Source organism: Anopheles ziemanni, chromosome 3 (assembly GCF_943734765.1).
Source record: "Anopheles ziemanni chromosome 3, idAnoZiCoDA_A2_x.2, whole genome shotgun sequence".
Classification (NCBI taxonomy): Eukaryota; Metazoa; Arthropoda; class Insecta; order Diptera; family Culicidae; genus Anopheles; species Anopheles ziemanni.
The window spans coordinates 73,305,663-73,331,659 of NC_080706.1; the positions used below are offsets into that span (position 1 = coordinate 73,305,663).

Sequence of the window (25,997 nt, forward strand, 5' to 3'; positions counted from 1 at the left end):
TCACTAGCACGATGATTACCCCAAAAAAGGGTAATGATTAGAATCACTTTATTTTTAGCCCAAGCAATAGAAAACTTCCTCCTAGAAATATCCGCCATTTTTAGCCCCAAGCAAAGGTGGCAGTTACTTTAAAATTACCTACCGTCAGTTCATCAAAAGCTAAAAGAGTGTCCTTTCCCCGTTCCGTTACTTTCAGGCGCCGAGCACAGCAGCTGAAGATAGCCAAACAGAAGGAGAAAGAATGGCTGAAGGCACAGCGAAGCCGGGACCGGATGGGGACGCAAACGTCCTCCTACAAGCGACACATCACGTTCGAGGATAGCGTCGTCCTGCTGGAGGCCGCAGCGCGGAACGACATCGCGGAGGTATCGTATGGATCAGCGCATTTTTGGGGATAAAAAAAGGAATTGATGCACGATATGTGAAGGGGCGGGCTTAAAGTTCAAAATTTTCACAGACAAAGTTTTCGTGGATGGAATGCTGGAGCGATTACCCTCCCCCAAACTTTTCCAATTTGTGATTCATCTGCCTTACATTTTTCATGTTATTTTTCACATTATGTGGTGCTTGGAGCATCATTCCGGAGATGGTTTTTCATATTATTGCGGTATTTGAAAAGATGATAATTTATCGATCCGATAGCTTAAATTCCTATTACATCTCCTTGATGCTCTTCAACACTAAACATGCGAACCTTAAAGTGTCTAGGAAAATGCCATTAGTATGCTTTAAAGTTGGCGGTCATCCTTGCCACAGTTTTTGATTTCACGAGAGGCGTCAGTTTGGAAAGAAAAGTTTTCTGTGGTTCCGTGGATTGTTGAAACTTCAACTAAAGGAATTTCGCTAGGGAAAAAGATCATCGAAATAGTTTTCCGCAATTACCATCACTAAAGATGAGGGAATTTATCTAAAGGAATTTCTATGGGAGAAGATCAGCGAAATAGTTTTCAACAATCATCATCTCCAAAGATAAGGAAATTTATCTAGTGGAATTTTGCTATGGATTTTTTTTTATCTAAAGGAATTTCCCATGGAAAAAGATCATTGAAATAGTTTTCAACAATGATCGAATTTAGGGCGCTTCAAATATAAATTGGATTTTTTGTAAGATATTTGACTGCTGGAAATCTTTTAACTTAAACAATATCAATCCATGAGTTGAAAGCCTATAATTTTTTAAATTTATTTCACATTAGAATATTTGGTCTGAAATCATGCCCGAATTCTTTTTAGCGGTCTTTTTGACCGCTTTTTTGCAAATGTTATAACTTCATTTTTTTGTTATTTATCAAATCCGTATACGGTTACAAGTTTACTTGTTGACTTGATCTTTAGACGTTTGGATGTTTTTGGCCTTTTTATGCACCTCTTAATCTTTCCGGTAGCTCGATTAAAGTAAAAAAGCTGTGTATTATAAAGCAGATAGATTATGCCACCTTAAAAAACAATTTCATATTTCTGTATTAACATAAAATATTCATCCCTTCTCTATATATTATAATCGAAAGTTGCGTTGCGATCCCAATTTTCTCTTTTTGGATTCTGGTGTAAATATCTCTTAATACAAGATATTGGACCTATTCAGCCAATAATTTCTTTTAGCAAAAAAGCGAAGGAACGTATTCAAAAAATGTATGTGTCAATTTAGATAACTCAACAATGGATTAATACATGCCCGTTAAAGAAATGGCATAAATTTTAGATTGAGTATAAATTCAAATTGAAGTCAGCGAAAGATAACGACAAATCGTTTAGTTTTTTTCAGGGGATCAATCGCCAGTCCCCCCATAGCACAGTTTTTCGATCTACTGCTGTGCTTGTCAACTTCCAACCGTCGCCGTTCAGAGGCACTGTGTCCTTCCCAGTTCCGGCTACGGGCCATTCGGTGCACCGGAAATCGTTTCCCAGCCGTGGCACGTGATTTCCGCTGCAAGAAAGGCAGTAGAGCAGTCCGATGGAAATCGGAAGGACCTGCTGACCCCGAGAATTAGGTCACTGAATCACTTATTTCGCCCGCGTATATGTGTATGTGTTCGAACTAGTAGTTCCACACTTTTCGCTCCCGGTGCACTTCCGGTTGCTATTAGTCAGTGCAGTCAGCCCTGCTTTTCTGTGTGCGCGATTTTAAAGTTATGTCACAAGGGAGGGACACGTTGCAGAGTGCCTTTGCACATACGTGCCACCCGCGGTTGACAGTTGACCTAAACGGTGCCAAACCATAGGCAGAAGTGCAGCGAGTGAAACGTTTTCTAGGCTAGAAGGTGCACTAGAACCGCAGAATGATCTATCATTGGCGCACGAGACCCGCTTGGGCCCGCGGGACCTTCGTAGCATTCGTCACCATTGTCGGCGCCATGGTACGGCATTGTGGAAAATTGTCATTTCCTGGTCCTTGCCGAAAGGAGGGTTTGTTCCCCTTTTCCTGGAGGTGGACACCTTCCGGCCCAAAGCCTCCCCAACTCCGGCATGTGAGGCCGCGAAGTGGCGTTTGCTCGTGTCCGCTAGGTCCGCCGCCTCTAATGTGATGTAATCCAGTTGCATACCTTTCAGGCGCCCCAAACACAAGACGATGATATGGAGTACATTTTTCAAACTACCCGGCGACGATATGGCGTGTTTAGCGGCCCCCGGGCTGAGGATAATTAATGACAATCAGGGTACAATTGTTGTCACTTTACCTGGCCTGTGGCCACCCTTGCCCCTCCTGCTCCTCGCCGCCCCAACGGGGGAATTTATTATCATGAAAATGCTTCCCGCCGGAACGACAAACACTCTACCCCGAGGTTCGGTGGACTAGCGTGGGAAGCAGCATTGATTCAAAAATTATTTAAATGCCGACCGGGGCGAGTCCTTGAAGGCACGCGATGCGCAACGGAACGGAGGACAGTGTAACTGGCACATCTTGACCGATGGGGTCTCATTTAAATACCATTCTCAATGGTAATCCTCCAACAGACGCATTGTTTTGGTTCAGTTCGCCTGCTTACAGTGTGAATATTGCAAGACCAAATGGTGCCACTTCTCTTTCCGTGTGTTGTTTTACTTGCTAATGGTCTCTTGCTAATGGTTTTCTTTGTTTTTGCAGCCAGTGTGTTACACATTTCCTGGACCACGTTCCGCAAACTGCAATTCCTGTGCTAATTCCTTGCGGTGCGGATATCTCTGGTTGGTTTTGTGGGCAGTTCTGTTTTTACAACCAACCACCCAACCTTATATCACGCGTTTGGAGTATGTTTTGTTTACAGCAAACAAACACTGTGCGGGATTTACTACAAGAGATACTCGCTGGTCCACTCGGCCCTTCTCGGAAACGAGAGTTGTTGGTTTCGAATTTTATCACTCACAAACGTCGTCGTGATCATCATCATCTTTCTCACTTCGTGATGACATTTACTTGGTGTGTAACGATCTCTAAATATTGTCGGACGCTCGGTACTCGAGGTATCGCCAAGTAATGGCCGTTTGTAGGGTTTGTGGTTTTTTGAGCTAGTAAAATAATCCGTTAATGGATGGCTTAGCCTGGGGTGATTGCAAAGTGCTATGACTCACTGTATACTATCTAAAAAATGTAGGATTTTAAATGAAACAATCTCTACCCTCTTTGATTGTGCTTAAGAGTTTTTGGACATTTGAAATTCTCCCTTAATTGTACCGTCTCTCAATATTTCAATACATATAATCAATGCCATGTCCCTAAACCCTGCTTATTACAATTGATATGTCCTGCCATGATGCACTCCAGTAAAACACCTGGTCATCGGTAAATTTTCCAACCAACAGCACACACACACATACCAAATCCTATTTTATTATTTTCACACTTACGAGAAGGTCCCTGCCTATGATTAGGGTAGCAAGAAGAAGGCGCAAATACCAATTCACTCGATATTTATTCTTGCCCCTGACGGTTCGAGTCTTAACATCTGTCAGGCGAGAGTGGAATCTATTTTCCGGACACTTTTCCAATTTCCCACACTCCCACACTGGACAAGCCACAACAACTGCTTACTTTCTCGTACTCAGCCAACTCGAGAGGCTAAAACAAACGTACTGACCTATTCCAACTCGCCTTTCGACCGTGTGGTGCTGACAAGCTGTAACTCTAACTTTGTTGATGTCCTCCCTTCTCCCATCCTTCCCGCCAGCGGAGGGTTCATTCTTTAGCAACAGTTTATATTATTGGAATGTGACAGTTTCCATTACGACGCTTACAGCTGGTCCTGAACGAGTTTCCATAAGCGTTACTCTCGAAACGAATGTCCCATGGACGTTTGTCGTCAAAGTATAATAAAAAAAAAGGTTTGGGTTTTATTTTGCGTGGAAGTTAATTTATAAAGACATACATTTTCCTTTAAATATAGACTTATATTTAAAGTAAGGAGCTACATAATTTAAATGATTGAATTAACTTGCAAAACACGTAAAAAGTTGGAAGCTAAAGTAATTGTGAATCGAAGAGAAATGTCTCGCTCCGAATAAAATAAATGTAATCATGCCGTGTCACCCGGTCTCAACCGTTGTTTACTTATCGAAACAAATACAATTACAGAAAATCAAACTGTACACAACGCCCTTCGTCAACGCCATTAGGCATCATTTTCTCCTAAGTAATTCTGCTACTTCGCAACGCCTACTCATTGCAGCCGAGAAACGAAAGCGGAATACTAAACCACTTCATCCTTTGCTCTCCTTCGCATCTACCGGAAGATGCTGGAGTCTATTCACAAATGGAGACGTTGATGGAATCAATTCTATCACGAGTCGAGTTTCCGGCTTCATCCAACGTTGCGCCTTAGCTCGACGATGTTGTATGGGATGGACGTTAGGATGGAGGCAATCCGAGTTAGACAATCCTACCCCGATCGATAGGGATGTGTTCGATGGAAATCAATAAACCCCCCCGATATACAAAACACTTCCAAACCACTTCGGCAACCACACTGTACGTTCTTCGCCGCAGGGAAGTAAATCACAGGATTCAATCGTAGTCATAAAAAATCACCCTTGTGCAAGATGATCCACACAGCACTAACTTTTCCATATGCCTTCCCGCAGTGGGACTTCCGAGGACCTTCGCTTTGTGTTTGTTCCCATAGTCCCCAACCCTTGCGCGAGTATGGAACCTATGTCTAGCCTTTTTTTCTTGCTCTTCCACGATAGAAAATAAATTACTTTTGCTCCGCTTCATCAACTCCCGCTGGGATCAATTCAGCTCCGGGGTTTGGGGCAGTTGACACGCTCACCAGACAAACGAGCTGTGGACCTCTGTCAGGCTTCAGGTCAGCGCCGAGTCGATGTAGGTGCAGGTCAGGGATAGCACTTTGCAATTTTCCGGATGCCCTCCCGCGTTCAATGCCAGTCGAGAGTTCGACTCGTTCGTCCCGAGTCCTCCGGTCCGAACGATACCGTACTTAATCAGATAAGCTGAGGATGAGCGGGCGACGGCTATTAATTATCGCATTCGATGCGAATCTATCCCTGTTAACCAGCCCTAGGGGCCGGGGGACGTGCTGCTATAACGAGGTCAATGTAAACTATTTTGTATGTGGGCGCCTGAAGTTTATGTCCTTATTGCCCTTCTTTAGTCGACGATCATTATTCACGTTCCAATGGTCGAGTCCTTTATCTACCACGATAGATTAACCTACCTCATTAATAACTAAGTCAAACCTTACCATATCAGATTAGTTTCGTGAAACTCTTTAAAGCTTTAGCAAATATTTGCTAAACTACTGAAAACTTCGCGAATCCTTTACACCACTGGAAACGAAAACCCCCGTCGTTCGGTTGCGTGTAAATAATAAATTTCAATTTAGCGCAATTGACTCAGCGATAACTTGTTTCCCAACGGATGTCCTGCTGCTGAGTACCCCGTCCAGCGGTTCCCAGGACGGTGCGACACAAAACTTTTGCCACCACAAGTACACCCGGCGGATGGATAAACTTTACCCCGCCGGATCTACGGCGGATGAAGCTTTCATCATCTTCCCCGCCTCGGTCAAGAATAGAACTTCCGGTGCTGTCACCATCTTCTGGCTACCGGGGTCACTAAGTTGGTCCGAAGTCCTTCCCGAGGGTTACAACTGGGGATGTCTTGCGCAGAAATTGCTAGCAAACACCAGAGATGGCGACAAATAAACACACCATCTGGAACATCCCCGGCTCCGATGGGAGTTTCATCGCCATCCGGTAGCGTTTAGTTGCAATGTGTGATATAGTATATTACACCAGGGAAGACTTCTTTTGTTTGTCTTTCGCTCTTTTTTGTTTCGGTTTCCTTTCTGCGTGTACATCTTTCCACTTTTTTCTTGTGACTGTTTCGCGCTTTTCAAACTAAGCCAACATCGACATGTCCACACCGTTTGCCAATGGAATCATCCAACAACATGACCTTAGTGGAAATCCCGGAGCGACGACGTGCCCTTGGTCACTGAGTGCAGTGGCCAGGACTTAAGCTCCATCCAAGAGTGCCATTATGGTCTATGAACTAACGACTTGCAGTAAATGCCAACAAAGTATAATGGTGATGATGATGGTGATGATGATGATGCTGATGCTGTAACGCTGGAGCTAGGGCTACCACCCGCACTAGCCTAAGGGTACCATTGAAACTTGAGCACTCGCTGAGTGGTCATTATCGACGGTGGGAAATGATACTTGCATCCGGTTCCGTTCGGTACTCGGTGCTTGATTGCTTCCTATGTGCCGTAAGCGAGCAGGATTGTGTTGTATGACGCAGTTTGTTCGTGTTTCACTCGTTCGATTCTAACTATTAGCATTTTTTTTCTCTATTCGCGAATTTTCCCAGGTGGCCAAGCTGCTGCAGAAGGGCGTCACACCGGATGCGACAAATATGGACGGACTGACGGCACTGCACCAGTGCTGCATCGATGACAACGCGGAGATGCTGAACCTGCTGCTCGACTACGGTGCGAACGTGAACGCGCAGGACAGCGAACGATGGACGCCGCTACATGCGGCCGCCACCTGCGGACACCTGAATCTGGTCAAGATACTGATAGCGCGCGGTGCGAACCTGCTGGCGGTCAACGCGGACGGTAACATGCCGTACGATATCTGCGACGACGAGGAAGCGCTCGACTACATCGAGGCGGAAATGTCAAAGCGGGGCGTCACGCAGGAACTGATCGATGAGACGCGGGCCGCCACCGAAACGCAGATGCTGCACGACCTCCAGGACATTGCCTTGCAGGGGGGCGATCTGGAGATACCCGACCCGCAAGGTGCAACGCCGGTAAGCTTGGACGACGGAAACGCGGACGATATGAACCAAGCGTTTACTAACGATGGATTGGGTATTTCACAGCTCCACATAGCGTCCGCCAACGGGTACACGAGGGTCGTCGAGTTCCTACTGGAGCATCACACAGCGACCGACGCGGTCGATAACGATCTCTGGACACCGGTTCATGCCGCTGCTTGCTGGGGTCACGTAAGTTGACACACGATTGCTAGAAAACTGTAATCCCTGCCATGGCAATCCGTTAACGTAATCCATGCCGTTTCGTTTTCCAGCTGGAAGTGCTAGAGATGCTTGCCCAAAGCGGAGCCGATCTGAATGCCAAAAATAAGAACGACGAAACGCCTTCCGGTAAGCTGAAAAACCGACGCCGTACACTGTGCGGGTTCACAAAAAACAGAATCGCTAACGACTGGTCTTTTTTGACTGCTTTTAGATATTTGCGAAGATCCTGAAATACGAGAACGAATAGAACAACTCAAGACCGAACAGGAGAGCAAACGATTAGCCGAAGCGCAACGGAAACGAGTACGGCGGTCACAGAGCAACAACACGAGGTCAGTATAATGGGGCAAAGTCGGAGAAACACGAGGCAATCCTACAAAACCCACTTTTTTGTTTCAATACTTAATCTGTCGATCATAGCAGTCTGCTCATTAGTTACGCTGATTGTTATAAGGAAAAAAACAGTGCGAAGTTTGATAAAGTATTTCCTACATTTTAAGGAATAGTTTGCGATTTTTTTGATAAAATATGTTTCTAGTTAAATTTGCAATTGAAGCTTTATATTGGCGATGTACTTCTTCTTCTTCTTCTTCTTGGCGTAACGACCTCTTGGTCATGCCTGCCCGTTAAGGGCTTACGAGACTTGTTTCCCTGTTGTAGTACGTGGATAGTCAGTCCTCTCGTACAGGGGAGGGTCCAGTCTCGGTTGGGATTCGAACCCACGCCGTCGAAGTGGTGAGCCCCGACGCTCATGGGGCGATTTTCTAATCGGCGCTACCGCTCGGCTGTCGCGGACCCCCCGGCGATGTACTATAAACTTCCAATCTGAAAGAGTTTTCACACCGCAACTCACTTGATTGCTTGGATCCGATTAGCTATCAAATTTGTTCGCACCAACTTTCTCGTCGGTAAAGAACACCCCGGCTGCACAAAGTTGCATCGATTTCTGTCACGTAGCACCTCGAACTAACCGCAAACTCGCCTCGAAGACAGCAAGAGTTCGAGGCGTTTTGGGTGACCGTGCGAATGAATATGAGTTACTTTGATGAACTTCCCCATCCCCGATCCTAAAATGTCATCCATCCCTTCGGAAACGAACACAACACCAATCGTAAATTTACAACACCAGTTTATTTCTTAACTAACATTTTACAAACTTTACAATTATTTTCACTTTATTCATCTGAAAATAGAAAAACACACGAGATGTATAATTCTGCTTGGTGATTTTTCACGTTCTTCTACTTACCCGATGCGGTACGGCTTGAAGTTGGTTGTAGGTTTTTGAAGTACTTTTCACGGCTGATATGGCCTCCACTTACCGTTTTAACATTCTTCCCACTAAATACACATGTTATAATCACCTCTAATCTAGATTTTCTTCGTTGAAACTGGTTTAATTTGCTTAATTTTGCAAAGGCTGCCTGCACTTCCACTTACAACGAATGAAAACAACAAACAGCAGAGCCAGCTGAGATTTCAAATTATATGGCGAGGACTCTATGTTGTTGCACGATGAGCAAGTTTGTGGACATGCGGGGTAACATACATAGTGGAAACATGGGGGGACGGGCGGAATATGAGTGAACTGAGTGATTTTGTTCAACCGGGACTGCTTTCTCAACCGAGTGAAACTACTTCAATAGTGCCCTCGAGAATTTTGAGGGGTTTCAATGGAACAAGTTAGCATACCATGTCGGCAGCAAGTCGAGCAGTCGATGTCAAATAGTGCGAAACGCCAGGTAATCGTTGTGGCACCAATGGTAACCCGTTTTGCTTAATTGAAAAACATTTCCCGTGTCCCAGCATACCAACTCACCGTTCCCATCCCACGACTCACTAATGGTACTGTTCTCCTTTTCCCACAGGGCACAATCGGTGCGACGAACATCACTACGAGATAAAGGACTCACGACCAAAAAGGATGCCGTAGAAGAGGCCCGCTTTCGACTACAGGCTCAGGAGGTAAGTTTGCGTTTCGCACGGCAACCGTTTTTGCCAAGGATAAACCTGTGGAAAGCAGAGCAACTTTCTAAACGATCAACAAACTATGAAACTTTACCCGTGCTCAATGGTTTTGAGAATTATTTCTCGTAACTCCATCCTACACCAAATTGCTACCACAATCCCGACGAAGCCTATGAAAGATCACAATCCGCACAGATCTCATTCCACTTCAGCGGAAGAAAAGTAGATTCATTAAGTTTTAATTTCTCACCATGGAAGAAGCAGACTGCTTCCTATTTATTGCGGTGCAATTTGTTGACGCTCGGTGGAGGAAACGTAATTTTCTGGGGAAGTTTAAAAGTTTACAAAGCTCACCCAAGTTACAAAGTCGCGACTGCTAATTTAATTCCCCCCCGGGTGTGCAGTGGATCCGATGGGAGGATTTTGGTCCGTCAGAAGGTTGAATAGGGACGGGCTTGTTGTAAAATAACAATAAGCCGCTCAGGATGCGGCGACACCAGCGTTCGAGAGAAGGCACTTAAATCGCCGCAAGGCAAGCTGGATTCAAAAGATGATACCTCTATCGGGAACAGGGTGCTTAATGCTTCTGTTTCGGCGAACCAGTCGTAAAACCTTCGGAACTCGCTACTCACCGGTAAAGTTTTATGTTTCTTTAAGTTACATTTAATGGGGCTACGTGTTTCGGTGTATTTTTTCCTTTTTTGAGAGAGTTTGAATGTCCTTGAGGTGGCTTGAAATGATATTCTGCGAGTGAACATGTTTACTGAAATTTGGTGATTCATTATTGACATTCAGTTGTGTTGAGAACGATGTGAGATTTGGCGCAAAAGCATACATTTTAAATATTATTTTAATCATTACAGATAAAATGGAAGACATAGCGTCTTTACCTTGTTTTATTTGGTTTATCGGTCAATCATGTTTTCATTAAAATGAATGGTAGCACCATTTTTTTCTTTTCAACAATGTTAAACCAACGTTTTACTTTCCACGTCGTTGTATTGTGCCCACGTGAGGAAAACATGTGAAGTTGCACATGTTAATGTTCTTTCACAAAGCATCCAAAACTGAGTGTTTTTCCCTTACATGATTGTTTCGCCTATTTGACCCTCATCCAATTAATCGAATCATGTCTCATCATTCGAAGCTCGACTCGCTATTCTTTTTGTTTTTGGCAACAGTGCTAACAATGTGATGTGATAAAGGGCTATGAAATGGAAACAAAATGGAGCTTTTCAGTGTATCATTTTTTAAACGTACAGAATTTTCCTATACGCCAGACTGGAAATTCAATTTACTGCTCCGTACCTCCAGGGTATTGTGTCGTACTCAATTAAAATTGGTAGGCATTCGGGTGTGCCCGATAAAAGCAAAACACATTTCGAAGCCCCGTGTGACGGAATCGATTGTTGATGATAAATGCATTCGAGTGCAAAAAAATACCCTGGACAAAAAGGGTTCATTGGATGCATCCCGAGGCTCTCGAGCTCGAGCGCACAGTCAGAGAGAATGCAAGCTTAAAAAGAGCATTGAATATTTATGGCAGATTAGTACGCTGAAAACCAGCTGGTCGCTGACTGAATATTGAACCTTTTTTATCGAAAACCTAGGATTTAATTCAGGAAGTCCTGACTTCAGGCTGGAAGTCATCGAACAAGTGATGCGAGGGACAATGAATGAACGGACTTCTCCATGTACCCACTCCGTGCAAACGTTGATGGCTCTATTGGTTGGTGGAAACTTTTGGAAAGCACACTTCAACATCATACCGATATGGGGGAAACACCTTCCACACGGTGCGAAGCCTTTTTCCCGGCGAGTGGCCGACTTTTTTCCGTCTAACTTTTTGACGTCCGGTTCAGGACAGTATCACCGCCCATCAGCTATTTTTGTCCATTCCTGTTTCTCTTGCCGACAAATGGTGGTGTTTTCCCCCCCTTCTTTTCAATTTGCATCACATTCAACTTATCTCGTCCCTTGTCTCCTATGGGCAGCTGGGGGCCATTCTAATCCTGTTTGCATTTGCTTCGCACGAAACTGTCATCGCCCGTTTTAAAAGTTTTGACGAGCGCAAGAGGTGGGTTTTTTTTAAATCAATTTTGTTTCCTATTGAATTATGGAACTCTCATCTCTTCGCATTGTTCAAGATTACAAAATTGGCAATCAAAAGTTTTGAATGGAAAGTAAACCAAATTCACTTGGTTATTAGGTAGTAAAAGAAAAATATCCATTTACTTCATGCTGTATAGAACTTCTGTATAAGTTTAAATGTTTCTAATATGTTTCAAATGCTACACATTTTATTTAAACTTGCAATAAATGCCCTTTTAAAAATATTATTTTATGTATTTTGAAGTAATTCTAGTTGCTAAAAGCCATTGGAAGGTGACGTTTTCTTTGTCTTGAAACCATTCTAATCGAAAACATGATAGTAATTGTTTGGTACACCAAAACCGTAGAGCCCTTCCATTTTCCGATTACAACGTTCTTCCTCCTTTCGAAAACTCTGACTAAGTTGAACTAATATTACCTTCTATAAATGTTGACAGATGGTTGTTAGATGGTACTGTTAAATGTATGCTGTGTATTGTTAAATGTATACACCTGAACTGATTTACCTGGTACCCTAGATGGTCGTTCAATTACCTGTCAATATGTCCACATTTGGCTACCGATTGCAACCAGCAGCCAGTGTCGTAAAATATCAGTACGTTCGAGCAAGTGAAAAAATCGATCACTCACACGAGTGCTAACGCTCGATTAACATTTACAAGCACCGAGAAGGATGGTTCCGGGCATGGGGCGCAAGGTATCCGTTCCAGCTCAACAAACTTGCGCCATGTGATGAACTTTGATGCGGAACCAATGCGGAACATTGACCACGCTTGAACGCATCCGCCGCGTTTGTTTGACGGTGACGTTTTTCTGGCAGTTGATCGGAACGATCGGTCGACTCGTCCATTCATCGATTTTCGGAACGGTGTATCATTATTTCATGTAGCATAAACGAGCAAACAAAAAAGTGACACCTGTTTCTAGTGGTGAGGTTTAAACTCTGTTGTAAGATAACGTCAAAACAGCATATGATAAGAAGTAAATTTGAATGGCCGTGAAACAAATGGAAGCAGGTTTAATCGCAGAAAAAAAAAAAAAAACGTAAACCTAACGAACCCAACGGCTTTGAGATGGGCAGCAACTACTTTCTCAAGTATGTTGCGAAGGTTTCTTTTTCCCTTTTTTAAATTCATCGAACTCTCTTTTCACGCATTGGTGTACATTGTTGCACGCATTTATGCTGCACCGGGCAGCATCGAACCCGCTTCGATTCGTCTGTCCAGGCGTACTTTTACGTAACGCTCGGTTCAATGGTCACTTGACAATGTTCATTGTGCCGTTGGTGGTTATGCTCTTTCGCTAATCGATGAAGATTAATTTGGTTCGAATTTTTGACATGTCGAAGTCTGGCTTGGTTTTACAAGCTTCAATGGTACAGCTTTACCTTAGTGCCGTTTATGTATAGCTTTTACATTCGCGTTTTACTTTTTAAGCTAGTTGGTTTCAAATAAAAGAAAAATGCTAGTTTAGTGAAAAAGGTGCTAATTTATTCTGCCCCAGCTTGATTTGGCAATAGGTTGAGCAATTTAGAATTATCTTTCGATTTCGCATCCAAAGAGAAAACAGTAGCAACCTCTACGGTGGAAGGCAGTTACAGTACAGAACTTTACGCCATGCGCCGTTGAAAAGAACTTTCACTCCTCACCTTCACCAGCGTGCAAGAACCTCTGTACAATTTACGAATTACAGCATTGCAGAGGCGAGTTTGTTGTCCATTGTATCCAATTTAAATTCCACCGCGTGCACACGCATACCCGTGGTCGCTTCCGGTGCGCGAAATGAGCGGCCAATGTTCCGGTGGATGTGCTTAAGGTGCTATCCGCTCATTAAATCCGCTTTTCACCTTCGAATTCGTGACGGGAAGGAAATTGCCAAGCTTTATGCAATCGACAAGTACACGCCGGTGGCCTTTGCGATTCAATAAATACACTAAATGTTAACATCCTTGCGGTAAGGTGTGAACATCGATTGAAAACAAATGAAATGATTATAAAAATGTGAACCTTGGGCTGACGTGTGGAACATCATATGTGTAGAGTAATAAAGGAGTCATTAACAACATTATCATGTCACCTTAAGACACGGAACAGATAAATGGAAGGAAAACATATTAAAAAAAAATCACACACGTTTCAAGAACGTATGAACACGAATACAGTTGTAAGAACTAAATGGAACACACTAAATCAATGCTTCATCAAAAGCATTTCCCTTGAAAGCGCACATTTATTTTGACCCAAGTATAGCAGACACGCACCTGGCCAATTTATTCAGCCACGAAAAAAAGAAAATACAACCACACAACCATTTTTAAAAAGGGTAACAACATTTGAAAACATGATGAAGCGTTCGTTGAAGCTCATGCATTTTTCGTGGGTTTTTAACTTTAAAACCAAGCCTCTTCTAATCGTGGTGATAGAAATGGTGCCCTATCGGAATGATGATGGCCCTAACCGGGCACCGTGTCGGTGACACAGACGCGCGCGCCCGCTCGAACACACACCCACACCAAGACATACATGCAATGTTGGTGTGCTTTTAAATGAAAACGCCATGAAAACTGGTGGACGCCCACGGAACGGAACGACGTCGCGTTCGGACGGGTGTCGATCCGCAAAACCAAAACATTTTCCACCGCTCGCCCTTCAAAGGGGGGGTGTGGTGAGGAGGGGGAATGCATACGGAACACACATCCAGTCGGCCCCTGGAGGTGCGCCGGAACGGACAGCGCGCTCAGTTCGCATTCAACGGTCGGACGGTTCGAGTACGGCACGCGTGCGCACGTGGTGCTTTAGACCAGCTTCGCGCCAACTGATCCTTTTTTGCTGTGTGTGTTTTTTTTTCCTCCGAAGAGTGGCACAAGTGGCAAAAGGTGGAAAACGAAACCGTTCGTGGGGGAAGCGCACCGATGAAGGTGCGGGAGTGGTTTTCACTAAAGTGCAATTTCGTTGGAGGGCGACCCCGGGTGAGGGCCATCGGCTGTGGTCCGTGGGCAGGAAAACGCAACCGTGCTAACGGAGGTGGCGTGTGCCGGAGTGCGTGTTTGTTTTGTGCGGGAAAATGCAGTGGAAAACAGGATTTAAATCACCAGTTGTGCAGTTGCGGGCGCATATCTCCCAGCAGTAGCAGCGAATCCTCGAGGTGGAACAGCTAATATTGCGCGTTGGTCCACTTACCGCCCGGGCGTCGGTTGAACACCGACGGTCTGGTGTTCCAAAAAGTGTTCCTCGGCCACCGCACTCACTTTCTTTTTCGAATGCGCAGCAGCGGTAGTGATAACTGTTTTAAATCAACCAAGTGAATTCACATTATGAGCCGGAGTATGAATTAGGCGCCAACATTCGCCGCGAGTTTTCGTTTGTCCACAATTTCCCCCAGCTGATTTTGATTTGATTTTCCATTTCAAAGCTGCGAGAGCTTACACTCACCCGATAGCCGATGGTGATCAAATTTGTTTGATTTGATTGCAATCGTTTTTCTTCTCGGACTTTCGGACGAAAAATACTTTCGGTGAATTATGATTGTCACTAACCAACCTCTAGACGGCGTCGAGATGAACGGAAAACGAATGGAAATTTAATTACTTCAATAGCGATTCATCAAAGTCGAGTTGTTTGGCGCAATGAACGGAATATTCAACATCCCGGTGGAATGCGTCCATCGATCATGTTCAATCAAAAATAAACCTTGAAATGGTGGTAAACTGAAACAACATGGCAGATAACGCTTTCCAAACTTTGTTACAATGTGGCAGATAAAATATTTATGTATTTTAACGAACTCTTAATTCACGGACCTGGAGTCGTTGAACATAGCCACAATTTCAGAAATAACACAAATTCCAACCGAATAGAGGAACTCGTTGGTGAAGGTCCCCAGCATTGTATCTTGCATTCTTTGTCGACCAAACGGATCTTAATTAAAGCTCGTTTTGGACTATCACAAACCAGGCAACATCCTCACCAATATACAGACTCGTAAAGTGTGCCTTTGAACCTTTGTTTTTCAACTCTCCGGCATTCCCTTTACGGACCCAACATCCATCCGTCACCGAAGGGGACGCCATAAAGTTGGATGTGCTTTGGCTTGATGTACGGCTCGTGGCTTGTGTGAAGTCGTCCCCCCGGCGACCAATGAAGAACCAAAACCACTGCCACTTGCTGTACGCTTGGTTCAGTTCGCAACGAAAAAATTTGAATGTATGCCAAGCATTCTTTCGGGAGTATGCAACAAAATAAGATTGGTGTTGTAAAAAAGTACAAACTCGTTTTAGAGTGGCTTGTGATGTGTTAAAGCGAAACATCCTACTCCTCCCAATGTGACCTATGACCTAAACATATTGTTGATTCCATACACAGTCCTTTTTAATATTACATTGTATTCAGATAAAAGCGTTTGCAGTTTCATAGTTTTTTTTTTACATTCAACTGTTTATTTTTACTTATTCTGCACATCAACTGTTGCTGAGTAAGAACAAAGGACCAAACAAAATATTACTAATGAATTCAATGTTTTAAACCTTCACGACCGAATTTATATGTTTTTTGTCAGTTAAATCCTAAGTCTTAAGTATTAATTTAAATTCCTTATCGAATCTTTCCTTGTGATTTAGAATCACTAATAAATCACAAACGGGGATTTACATTTGCCTCTAGCTACTAATATACTTTTACTAACTCATTCAAGGCTTTAGGGTTAAAATCCCTGTTCAGAATTTAAATTTGTATGGTAACTTTTATATCATTCCGCCTGTTTTAAACAGTAAATTTTGTTTAAAAAAGTCCTTAAAATATTAGAATCATCATGATGATTAAAGTTTGCATTAAAAAAAATAGACAAATTTTCATCGGCGATAAGAAAAAAGTTAACCAAGCTAATTGAATGAAGTAAATTTTATTATAAAGTTACATCTTTTTAGTACTTTCAAAAAATATTCCGACGGCCGGTAAGCCGACCTTACGGTAAGGCACTGCACACTATACACTTCTCCATACGCCGGAACAGCAATTTTGTGCAAATCTTTCCCGCTGGTTTTTAGCCACGATATGGCGTTCTATGGGAGTTAAGGGACCCCAAAACATTTGAAATATACTATAACAAGCTTCAAATGCTACATAAAGTACCAGGATTTTTTACCACTTGATGACGTCTGGGGTTTAAATGATATTTAGTCACGTGGTCCGCGATAAAACTGGATATTTCACCAAATAATCAAACGTAGTTGGTTTAACGTTTTTAATTCAATTTAAATGATACAGTTGTCAAACTTGTTATGAATTTAAAAGAATTGCTACTTTTTATTTTACTTTCAACAGAAAGTTGCTGGTGTTTTTCGGTTTTTCATGAAAAGTCGTTAAAATTTGTCTATTTTTTTATGCAAATGTTATTAGCTTTGATTAAAATCTTAAAAGAGAGTCATATTCCTATCGCTAAATCTATTTAAGATATTCCGATTTTCCGTTTATTACTAAAATAACTTTCAAATTTAAAAATGCCTAAAATCATACCTAAAATACCTAAGGAAGTGTAAAAAAGAGTGGAAAAAATCAACAATATGCTTTCAAAAGTTCTAGTAGTAGAAACAATGATATCTAATACCGATTGCCAACAGGGGAGGACAGTGTCCTGTGCTGCGAGATGCACAAACCATTTCACAATTTCCCAAGCACACCGACCCCGCACTTAGGGTGGGTATGTGGAAATCAATCACATTCGATTGACCACTCCCTCGACCCGGTCGGTTGGAGTCTCGAACGATCGGAAAATGCTAACCCTTTTCCAGCGTTGCCGGTTGTTGCCGCTTGCAAACTTCACCGACTATAACGCACGCACCGCATCTACGCATCAACGCATTCGCATTCCAACGCCCCCCAAAAGGGCTCGGGCTTATTTTCTGAGTCCATACCGACGGACGGACGGCGGTTCCTCTTTTACCACTTTTTGGCATTTTTGCCTAAGGCTGTGCCACGTCAATTATCAAATTAAAGTTGCGCACAGCTTTGCGCGTGGTAGGACACCAACCAACTGCTTCCGCCATTTACACCCCCCCCAGCCGAAATCATTTACAACGTCCCCCCTCTCGGTTGTAACTGTTCGCGCGAATCACCAATTACAATTACTCCGTACGAAATATGCAGGGCCCCTCTGGCAGGGAGGTCTTTGAACAAAGCATGAAGAAAAAAAGAGGAAAATAGCAATAGCGAGATTCTTCACCAAACGGGAAAACCATAATACCCACCACCTTGTGATGGCCACGCACGGTTGGCGCGCAAACCGAGGTTTCACTTTCAGCTAGCTTGGTTTCCGTTTGTGTTGTTGTTCCATCGGAACGCCTTCCCCTCCCAACACTCCGGTCACTATTCTTCATCGAGTGTTACCACTGTATACTAACTATTTTCCGCCTTCACACGTCCACCGGATAAGGTGCCGATTTTTGACGGACACATTATGTGTGTGATAAGTTCATAAGGAAAAAACCAACCAAGCCTGAGCTACGTTTTCAGCGACCCGTTGGTGGTTTTTATTTTGATTAGGTTTTATTACTTGGGCTTTAAACAATTTGTGCAAATCGTGCAGGCCCCAAGCCAAACCTTTTTTGTTTACTTTTGTTTTATTTATAAACACGCGTTGTCATTACGTGTTGGTTGGCTCAAGTCGTGGCGTTGCTTACGTAATTTGTATTTTTGTTTGAAGTGGTAAACAAGTTGATAAAATGACAAACAATAAAATGATTCGTTTATAATCAACAGTTTTTTTTAAGATGCCCATAATCGGACAATTGTTGTGTGATCATTGTTTCGTACTTTTTGTCTTTGGAAATGAATTTCTTGTTGAGGTTTATCATTTGCCTTTACGACCTTGCGGAGGACGTCGAATTTTGGGTGTTTACGTTCCTCGCACTTGCGTTGCTGCATATTCAACGAATTTTCCTTTCGAACGGTTGAAGGTCGAACCAACGTTGGTACACACCGAAAGCTTACCGGCTTCGACTTCCGGACAGCGTAACCGCCTTCAACCGTGAACCCTTAACCGCGCCTTTCCTGCTTCCGTCCGACCGGTCCGAGGGTGGCGGAAGGAACTGAATAACACCAAAAAGCGTCTTCCTCTGCTTGGCTGTGATGATGCTTCATGCCTATCTGCGCCGCTCGGCCGAGGACACCGAAGCCCATTGGAAGGACATGACCGCAGTTTAGTTGCATTCGCCTTCGTATATTCGACCCACGAAGTGCGCCTTTTGTGAGCTTATGGGTGGGTTTGGGTTTTGGGTTTTTGTTTTTCCATAACTCAATTCTGGTCTTTTTATGCAGGCGAAGCGAGACGGTCAAACCAAGCACGGTCATAAATCATGGCGTAAATTCGCCACTGCATTTCTAAAGCATTTGAGTTCTTATTTCTTTTAAATTGGCTCTGAACGGACGTCCCCGTTCAAGGTTAGTTTTGTGCTGTAAAAAAGTGCAATAAAGTCCATCGCGGGCATTGAAAGTGCATTGGATTTCACTTCTTTCCACTTGAAAATTCACGTTAAATTTAAATTTAACACCCTATAACTTCTAGTAAGCTCTCTAAAAAGATGACAAGATAGAGACTGAGGAAGAGACTTTGAAAAGCAAAGCGCTTGATGCGCTTGAAAAATAATGCTAAATAATGTAACCGGCATCATCCGGAGGAGAGCCGATGAAAAGTTTTATCAAAATTTAATTATCTCTTCAATTGAGATCCAAACACGACCGTGAGAATCCGACGATGGACCTTCCAAGGAAGAGCGAAAGCAGGACACGAAAAATTCTTTTCATCTTTTTGCTCCTTTATTTATTCTCAATAATTGTTTCATTGTTTTTTTCTCTTCGATTTACCGTTGATGTAGTATTACTTTTTTTTCTATTTTCCAAGAAGTTTGTCAACATCTTGCATTGTTCCGGGGCTCACTTCTGTTTGCCTTCGGCATCCATCCTTGTCCCAGGGCGTGTTAATTCTTGCTCGAAAAATAATCCGAAGATTATTCCTCACCCAGTAAGCATTATGCAGTAAGCGAAAATAAACATGCAAAACAAACGCCAAGTTTTCCGTCCTCCCGTGCCCCGTTTGCGCGAAAGTTTGCCCAAGGAAAACTTTGCCTTAGCCCATGGTGGAAGTTCCAATATTTGATTACAGCAGCGAGAGAACGCTGACGGTTATCACTCGAAGAAAATTGTGTCCCAGCAATGTTTTTTCCCCCCTATTCTCTTTAGTCGGTTAGATTTTCCAAATTTGCGTAAAGTGTTTAGCGTTTCTTCAAGTCAGTGATTCGGTGGAATTTATACATATTCAAACTGTGCGCGCTCACAAAAGCACATCAAGGGAACGCTTAAAAGTGCCGCGAAGGAAACCTTTCCTTCAAAATTAAATCGAAAATGAGACGCGTATTTTATCTTGAGCGGGACAAGAAGCGAGACTCCACACTGGACGACACCATCATCGGTCTTCGGTATCGGGTAGGTATCGCGACCGGCCGGCTCCGAGCGGCGCACGTACTCAAACAGGACAAAGGCAACGGCAATGATTATGATGCTCCTTAAATTAATTAATTACGAAAGGAATGACCCGCCGACACCGAGCGGCGCGTTCCTTTTGCTGTGCAGATTTGATGAATGAATTATAAACGAACCGTTCCGTTCCGGCAGAGACCATTCGCCGAACGTTCTCGTCGCACCGTTCAGGCGGAAACAATAGATAAAGGCCATCGAGCGTGTGGAGAGAGAAAAAAATGCCATGCCCGAATAGGTTTCTTCATTTGTTTTTGAACTACATTTTATAGCGATGGAGGCGAAACTTGACTGAACATCCCTCGAAGACGGTTAGATGGATGTGCAATTGTCTGGAATGAAAAATAGTTCCGTAAACAGCTTGATGATTTTCATTCAGTAAAAGATTGTCGGCAACTATAAACTTTAAGTGAGATATATTATTCTCTATAGGCTTAGAAGTACCATTTTTATCAAATACAATAGCAAATTAAATGACTAAAGCTTTGGAATTTTCAATCAAATCCGACCTTTTCAATAATTTTCCCACGTTTAAATTTATTTATAACGGAGTCTAATCATCACATATTTTACATTTTTGTACAAGAAAACGGAATATGTTTCACTTAATGATTGATTCACTTTCATTTGCTATTATTCATTAAAAATACCACCGTATGTTCACGTGAATAATACGCCCCCCAATAATTGTTGACTCGTTTTGATAAAAAGATGTTTTGTACTAACAGTTCTTCTTTTTGTGTTCACATTCGGATTCGGAGAATTTTCTTAATTCATTTTATTTGAACGAAGATATGTAATATTCCTAATATTGCTTAGTTCATGCTGTTGTTGCAGTGATGTATTTTATAAAAACAGTCGTATTTAGTTATCGTAGGATTTAAAAATTTCATTTTTTACATAGATTTTCAAATTACACCGTCCTGTGTTTATAGTTCCGTACATAATTTTATTTAAAAAATTAGATCTACAGTTTTAAGAGTACTTCAAATAAGTTACAAGCCATTGTCATGCAGAAATTTGTACACAAAATTACAGCAGAAAGATTTCCAATGTGTAACAGCAATTTTCGAAACGCAAACTACGATAATTTGTGTAAATCGATACAGCAAACGTCAATAAAAATGTCGGAAACTAATAACTAACGATAAGCAAACTATGATCATCGATATTATGTGTGCAATTCAATGCACAAACTGTGACAATTTTTGAAATCTAAAACTCAATACACAATTTTTATGGTTTTATCATTGCTAAGAAAATGTGTTTGCATCACAACAATATAATTGATCAAATTTTCTATATTTTATCTTTAAGCAATGAATCAATTTGGGATGAAATACATTCATGAAGGATGATGAAGACGAAGGAAATATCATTGCCATAAAAACCCATTTTTCATCCTCCTCCTTCGTTTGTTTCTTTCGTTCTTCCTTCAGGGCTACACAACCCCGGACGGAGTGGCGGCGGCGGCGGCCAGCGCGACGACGGTCGCGGCCGCGGCGACGGCAGCAAACGGTGACAATAACAATCAGCCATCGTCCGTCTCGTCCGTCTCATCCTCCGTGCGCACTAACGCGTCCTCCCCGCATGCCACCACCTCCTCATCCACCATCAACACCATCTCCTCCAGCACAAGCACGCCCAACAACAACACCAACAGCAGCAGCACCACCACCACCACCACCACCACCACCATCATCAGCAGCAATGGCAGCAATAATAACAATAACAATCACACCAGTAACCATCACCCGCATCATCACCCGCACCACCACCATCCGAACGGCACGGCAACCCATCTGAACAGTGTAAATAACAACAGCCTCCCGAACGGGGCTGGACCGAATGCGCACGTGAACGGAACCGGTGGTGGCGGCGGCAACATGAGCGTGCGCCACATGAACAGCATCAACAACAACCAAAGCAGCGGCGACAAGAACGGCCACCAGCGCGACGACTCGCCCACGCTCAACCAGTACGATCGGCGCTCGCCGGACGGCAAGGACAACGACGAGACGTACCTGATCGAGTCGAAGGGGGTGGGCGTCGGGGGCGGCGGTCTAGTCAGCAAGGGTGGCGGCCACCACCATCTGCACCATCACGGTGCGCTCAACAACATTCCGGCGAACAGCCACAACAGCCCCTCGGGCGCCCTGAGTGCCGCCGCGGTGACGGCCAGCTCGGGGCAGGGCGGCACCGCCACCACCACCACCACCGCCGCCGAGGTCTACTCCACCTCCAACAGCGAGAACGGCAAGATCAACGTCCAGGTGACGGTCCTAGTCGGTAAGTAGTTCGGCGTCACTTCCACACAACTACGCACGATCACGACACGACAGGGGAAGGAAGCGAGTGTCCCTTCTCTACCTGTCCACCGGAGCACATCCGCTTACACCACTGCTTCCTCGTGCCATCCACCCACTGCCCCAGCCTTATGATTGCTACTGCTTTCGCACCCCTTTTTCTTTCCATTTTCCATTCCCATGCAGCACGTGCCAGGTGGCTCTGTGTTTAAAACAGCCGCTTTAAGCCTTCTCTTCATCACACCAAATTCATACGATTATTCATTGCTTGAACCGTGAACCCACCGTGTCGTTCGTGTTCCACCGACGACGGAACCGAAACCAATCACAAAGCGGAGAATGTGAAATTGGAAAAACATGCGCTCGGTTCATCAGAAAAGCTTCGTCAAATATTCCTCCCCCGAGAATAGGTACGAAGGGAACGAAGAAAAGGAAACCACAAACTGATAAGTTGCGCGCCCCAAAAGCCCCTCGCGAAGGAGGTGCGAATAATGTGGGGCACAAAAAAAGAACGACGGGAGTTTGAGGTTAGGAATACGACCACAGAGCAAAGGTCACCGGGTTTTTTTCTTGTTTAGGTTGTTTAAATACATGGAAGGGATTGAACAAGGAGGCTCTTTAAAAACCTGGCATAAAATTGTGCTGCGTCCGCAACCGAAAAAAAGAAGAGTTTTCGGGACGAATTTTCGACCAAATACCAGGCGCCTCCATTGAACCGTGGCGCGGCGGAACTGAAACCTTTCCTTCTTTTATGTCTGCCTCGAAGATGCCTCTCGGTGGACGAATTGGTTTATGGTCGATTTAAACTGCCTATGGTGTTTGCTCAACCCACAAACCCCAATTTGATTGCCTTCTTACAAGGCGATAGGGTAACGAGTAAAAAAGCGAAAGTGCTCCAAACAAAGGAACCCTTTTCTTGGAACTGAGCGAAAAAAAACCCGCGAAAAGCCTTCATCATCTCAACTGATTGGACGCAATTTTTCGTGTTCAATATGTTTTGGAATATGTTACGAATCGAAAGGGTTCGTAATTGCATTTTCTTTTTTTTTTTTTTTTTTGTTATGCAAGAACGTCTGGGGGTAATACACCGTAAAATAATAGATCTTCATTCTTATGCTATTTCGCGGACTACGATCGTTAAATCGACCATGTCCTTTTTGTTGGTTCATATTAGCTCACTTTTTTTTAGAGCAACAACCGACAAGGTTTTTTTCTCTATATTTTCCTTCCACAACAATACAGTCTTCATCCATATAAGTTAACAATAATTTTACTGGGAAAAATGCTTTCCAAAGCCAAACAATTTACTTTTCATTATATTATAATAAATTTTCAAGCAGCATTCAAATATACTTTTTCAAATGATGTATTATTTTTGTCTATTGAAAGTAAAAATAAAATTATAGGGGGCTAAGCGTAGGTGCACCAAATTTACGCGAATTTTTTAATTGATCTGATTGGGGGATACCTGGCTGGTTCTCAGAAATCAGTGATTTTTAAAATTTGAAAGAGACGACCCCAATAATATCCTTTTTCATAGTTTTTGATACATCAAACCTTTACAAAAGTATTAATTTTGCACACTGGTTTAGGAAAACAGGATGTTTATTTTGTTCCATTGTTCTATTTCAGTTTCAATTAATGTTAGATATTTGAGATAAAGTCGTTACTTACATTTCGCAACGAATGTTCCATTAAACGGTTAGGATTTATTCAAATTAAATTCTCCCATTTCAGTTACCGCAACTGTGCTAAAGTGTTTTAAAAACATTTACCCTAATTACTTCGTTTTTTTGACATTGTTTGAGAAAAAAAGTAATCTTTAATTTTCACCCTTCAATCGGGCGCGTAATTGAGTTTGGAAAAAGTTTCACCGATTCTGTCCCACAATCCCTCCCCATCCGGTCGTTCCATGGGCGTGTGGTTTATTTGCGCTCCCTTTTCATTAATTCGTAGGTTAAACCACTCTGCAAACCCGGATGCTCCTACTTCCCCGATGGCGAGGTGAGCGGGTGTCGTTTAATTAAAAGAAAGGGATCGTTGCATGCATAAATTGATGCACGGGTTTCTGTGGTTTCGCTCATTTGCTGATTCTTCTCGATGGCGGTGACCAATGCGCCACTCGAACCCTTCCGGGAAGGGCTTGTTGTGTGTGCCGAGGTTGATTTTAAACTTTAAATTGTGGTTTCGTTTTTTATTCTCCATTCGGCCAAACTTTTAGGTGGCATTGTAATGTTTTTGTTTTTGTTTAAAAAGCGGAAGGAGACGTCATAGTGGTGCACGGAGCAGCTCATATTCAGCTCGATCGCATCAACCATCCAACATGTCCACGATCTGTCACTATTCAGTTGACGTTTTAATTATCCTAACTGTCCTTTTCTTTCTTTTTTCTTCCACTCCACCTCTTTCTATCTTAAAAAAATATTTTGCTTTCGTTTAACCTCCAACTCTTTTGTTTAACTTGCAAAAACAAAACTCTTGTCAACACTGTTATAATTTTCTAAATTAAACCACTCGAACACACACTCACATGCACGCGGAAAAAAACACACCCAATTCGATGCAAAAACCAATAAATCCAAGATCCCTCCGTCGCAGGAACGTTGGCCGACCTGAAGAAGCACCGCTCGCAGAACCGATCCAGTGTCAGCCCGGAAAATGGTTCGCTCCTGAGCGGCACCGCTCCGAGTCTTTCCGGCAGCATCGGCAACGGGGGCGGATCGGCGTCCCCGAACGGTGGTGGTGGATCTGGGACGCCGCTGGAGCTCTCGCTCGTATCGAACGATCTGCACCACCACCATCACCATCTGCATCATCCGCACGCGTCGCCCCACCTCAACAACCACCGGACGCAACACCAGCAGCAGCAGCAGTCACACTACGCCGATGGCAGTGTAATCGGAACCGGAAACGGCTCGTTGCACGGCTCGGTGGCGGCGATCGGCGAGAGCGAAGGCGGCACACCCGGCGGCACGCTGTCCAAGTTCAGCGGAAACACCAGTGACGTCGTAAGCGACAGCACCCGCTCCCGGCGGTGCTGTGTGCTGATGTAAAAACCAGCGACCGCTAACCCCGACAGAACATCTCGGTCGTCCCTTTTTCGAACCCCTCAACAACACAACTCAACAACCGCAACCGGAGGATTCAGCTCCATCAAAGTCTCCATGTGTAACCATTAGCAACGACAGACATGAACAGAGCAAAGCAGAGATCAGAGCACCGGTCACATATATTATTATTAAGCTGTTGAGCTATTTACAGCCAGAAGTACAGAAGACGTTCAATGTCTTATCACCGAAATCAAAAACATGTAAAAAGGCGTCTAAAAAGTGTAATGTTGAATTTCACGAATCCCAACGGGTCGTCGAATTTTAAAATCAACCGTTAGTTACTACTTTGACGCCCAGAGGGCGCTTTAGCGATAAATACGCGTACCCGGTTCGATTACCTCTGCCGAACAAACTCCGATGAAATAGACAATGTCAAATTTCCCGGTTCGTTCCCGGTTCGCGCAGCCAGTGCTGTCAGCTGAAAAACCACCATTTGAACTGACAGCCCTTCAAAATTTCTGTTTCTTGTTACTGTCTGTTGCTAAAAAGG

At 43.5% G+C, this 25,997-nt stretch overlaps 1 protein-coding gene across 2 annotated transcripts in view; it reads left to right on the forward strand.

Moving 5' to 3' along the window:
- Positions 1-25,810, forward strand: part of LOC131286166 (protein phosphatase 1 regulatory subunit 12B-like) — a 38,867-nt gene extending 13,057 nt beyond the window's left edge. The window contains exons 2-9 of one of the 2 annotated variants that reach the window (XM_058315061.1): positions 197-365; positions 6,809-7,255; positions 7,328-7,453; positions 7,537-7,612; positions 7,698-7,818; positions 9,355-9,451; positions 21,531-22,380; positions 24,981-25,810. In XM_058315061.1, the coding sequence (XP_058171044.1) occupies positions 197-365; positions 6,809-7,255; positions 7,328-7,453; positions 7,537-7,612; positions 7,698-7,818; positions 9,355-9,451; positions 21,531-22,380; positions 24,981-25,450 (2,356 nt within the window). In that variant the 3' untranslated portion in view covers positions 25,451-25,810. The remainder of the gene's footprint in view (positions 1-196; positions 366-6,808; positions 7,256-7,327; positions 7,454-7,536; positions 7,613-7,697; positions 7,819-9,354; positions 9,452-21,530; positions 22,381-24,980) is intronic. The other variant, XM_058315062.1, reaches the window with a different exon arrangement.
- Positions 25,811-25,997: the final 187 nt, after the last annotated feature.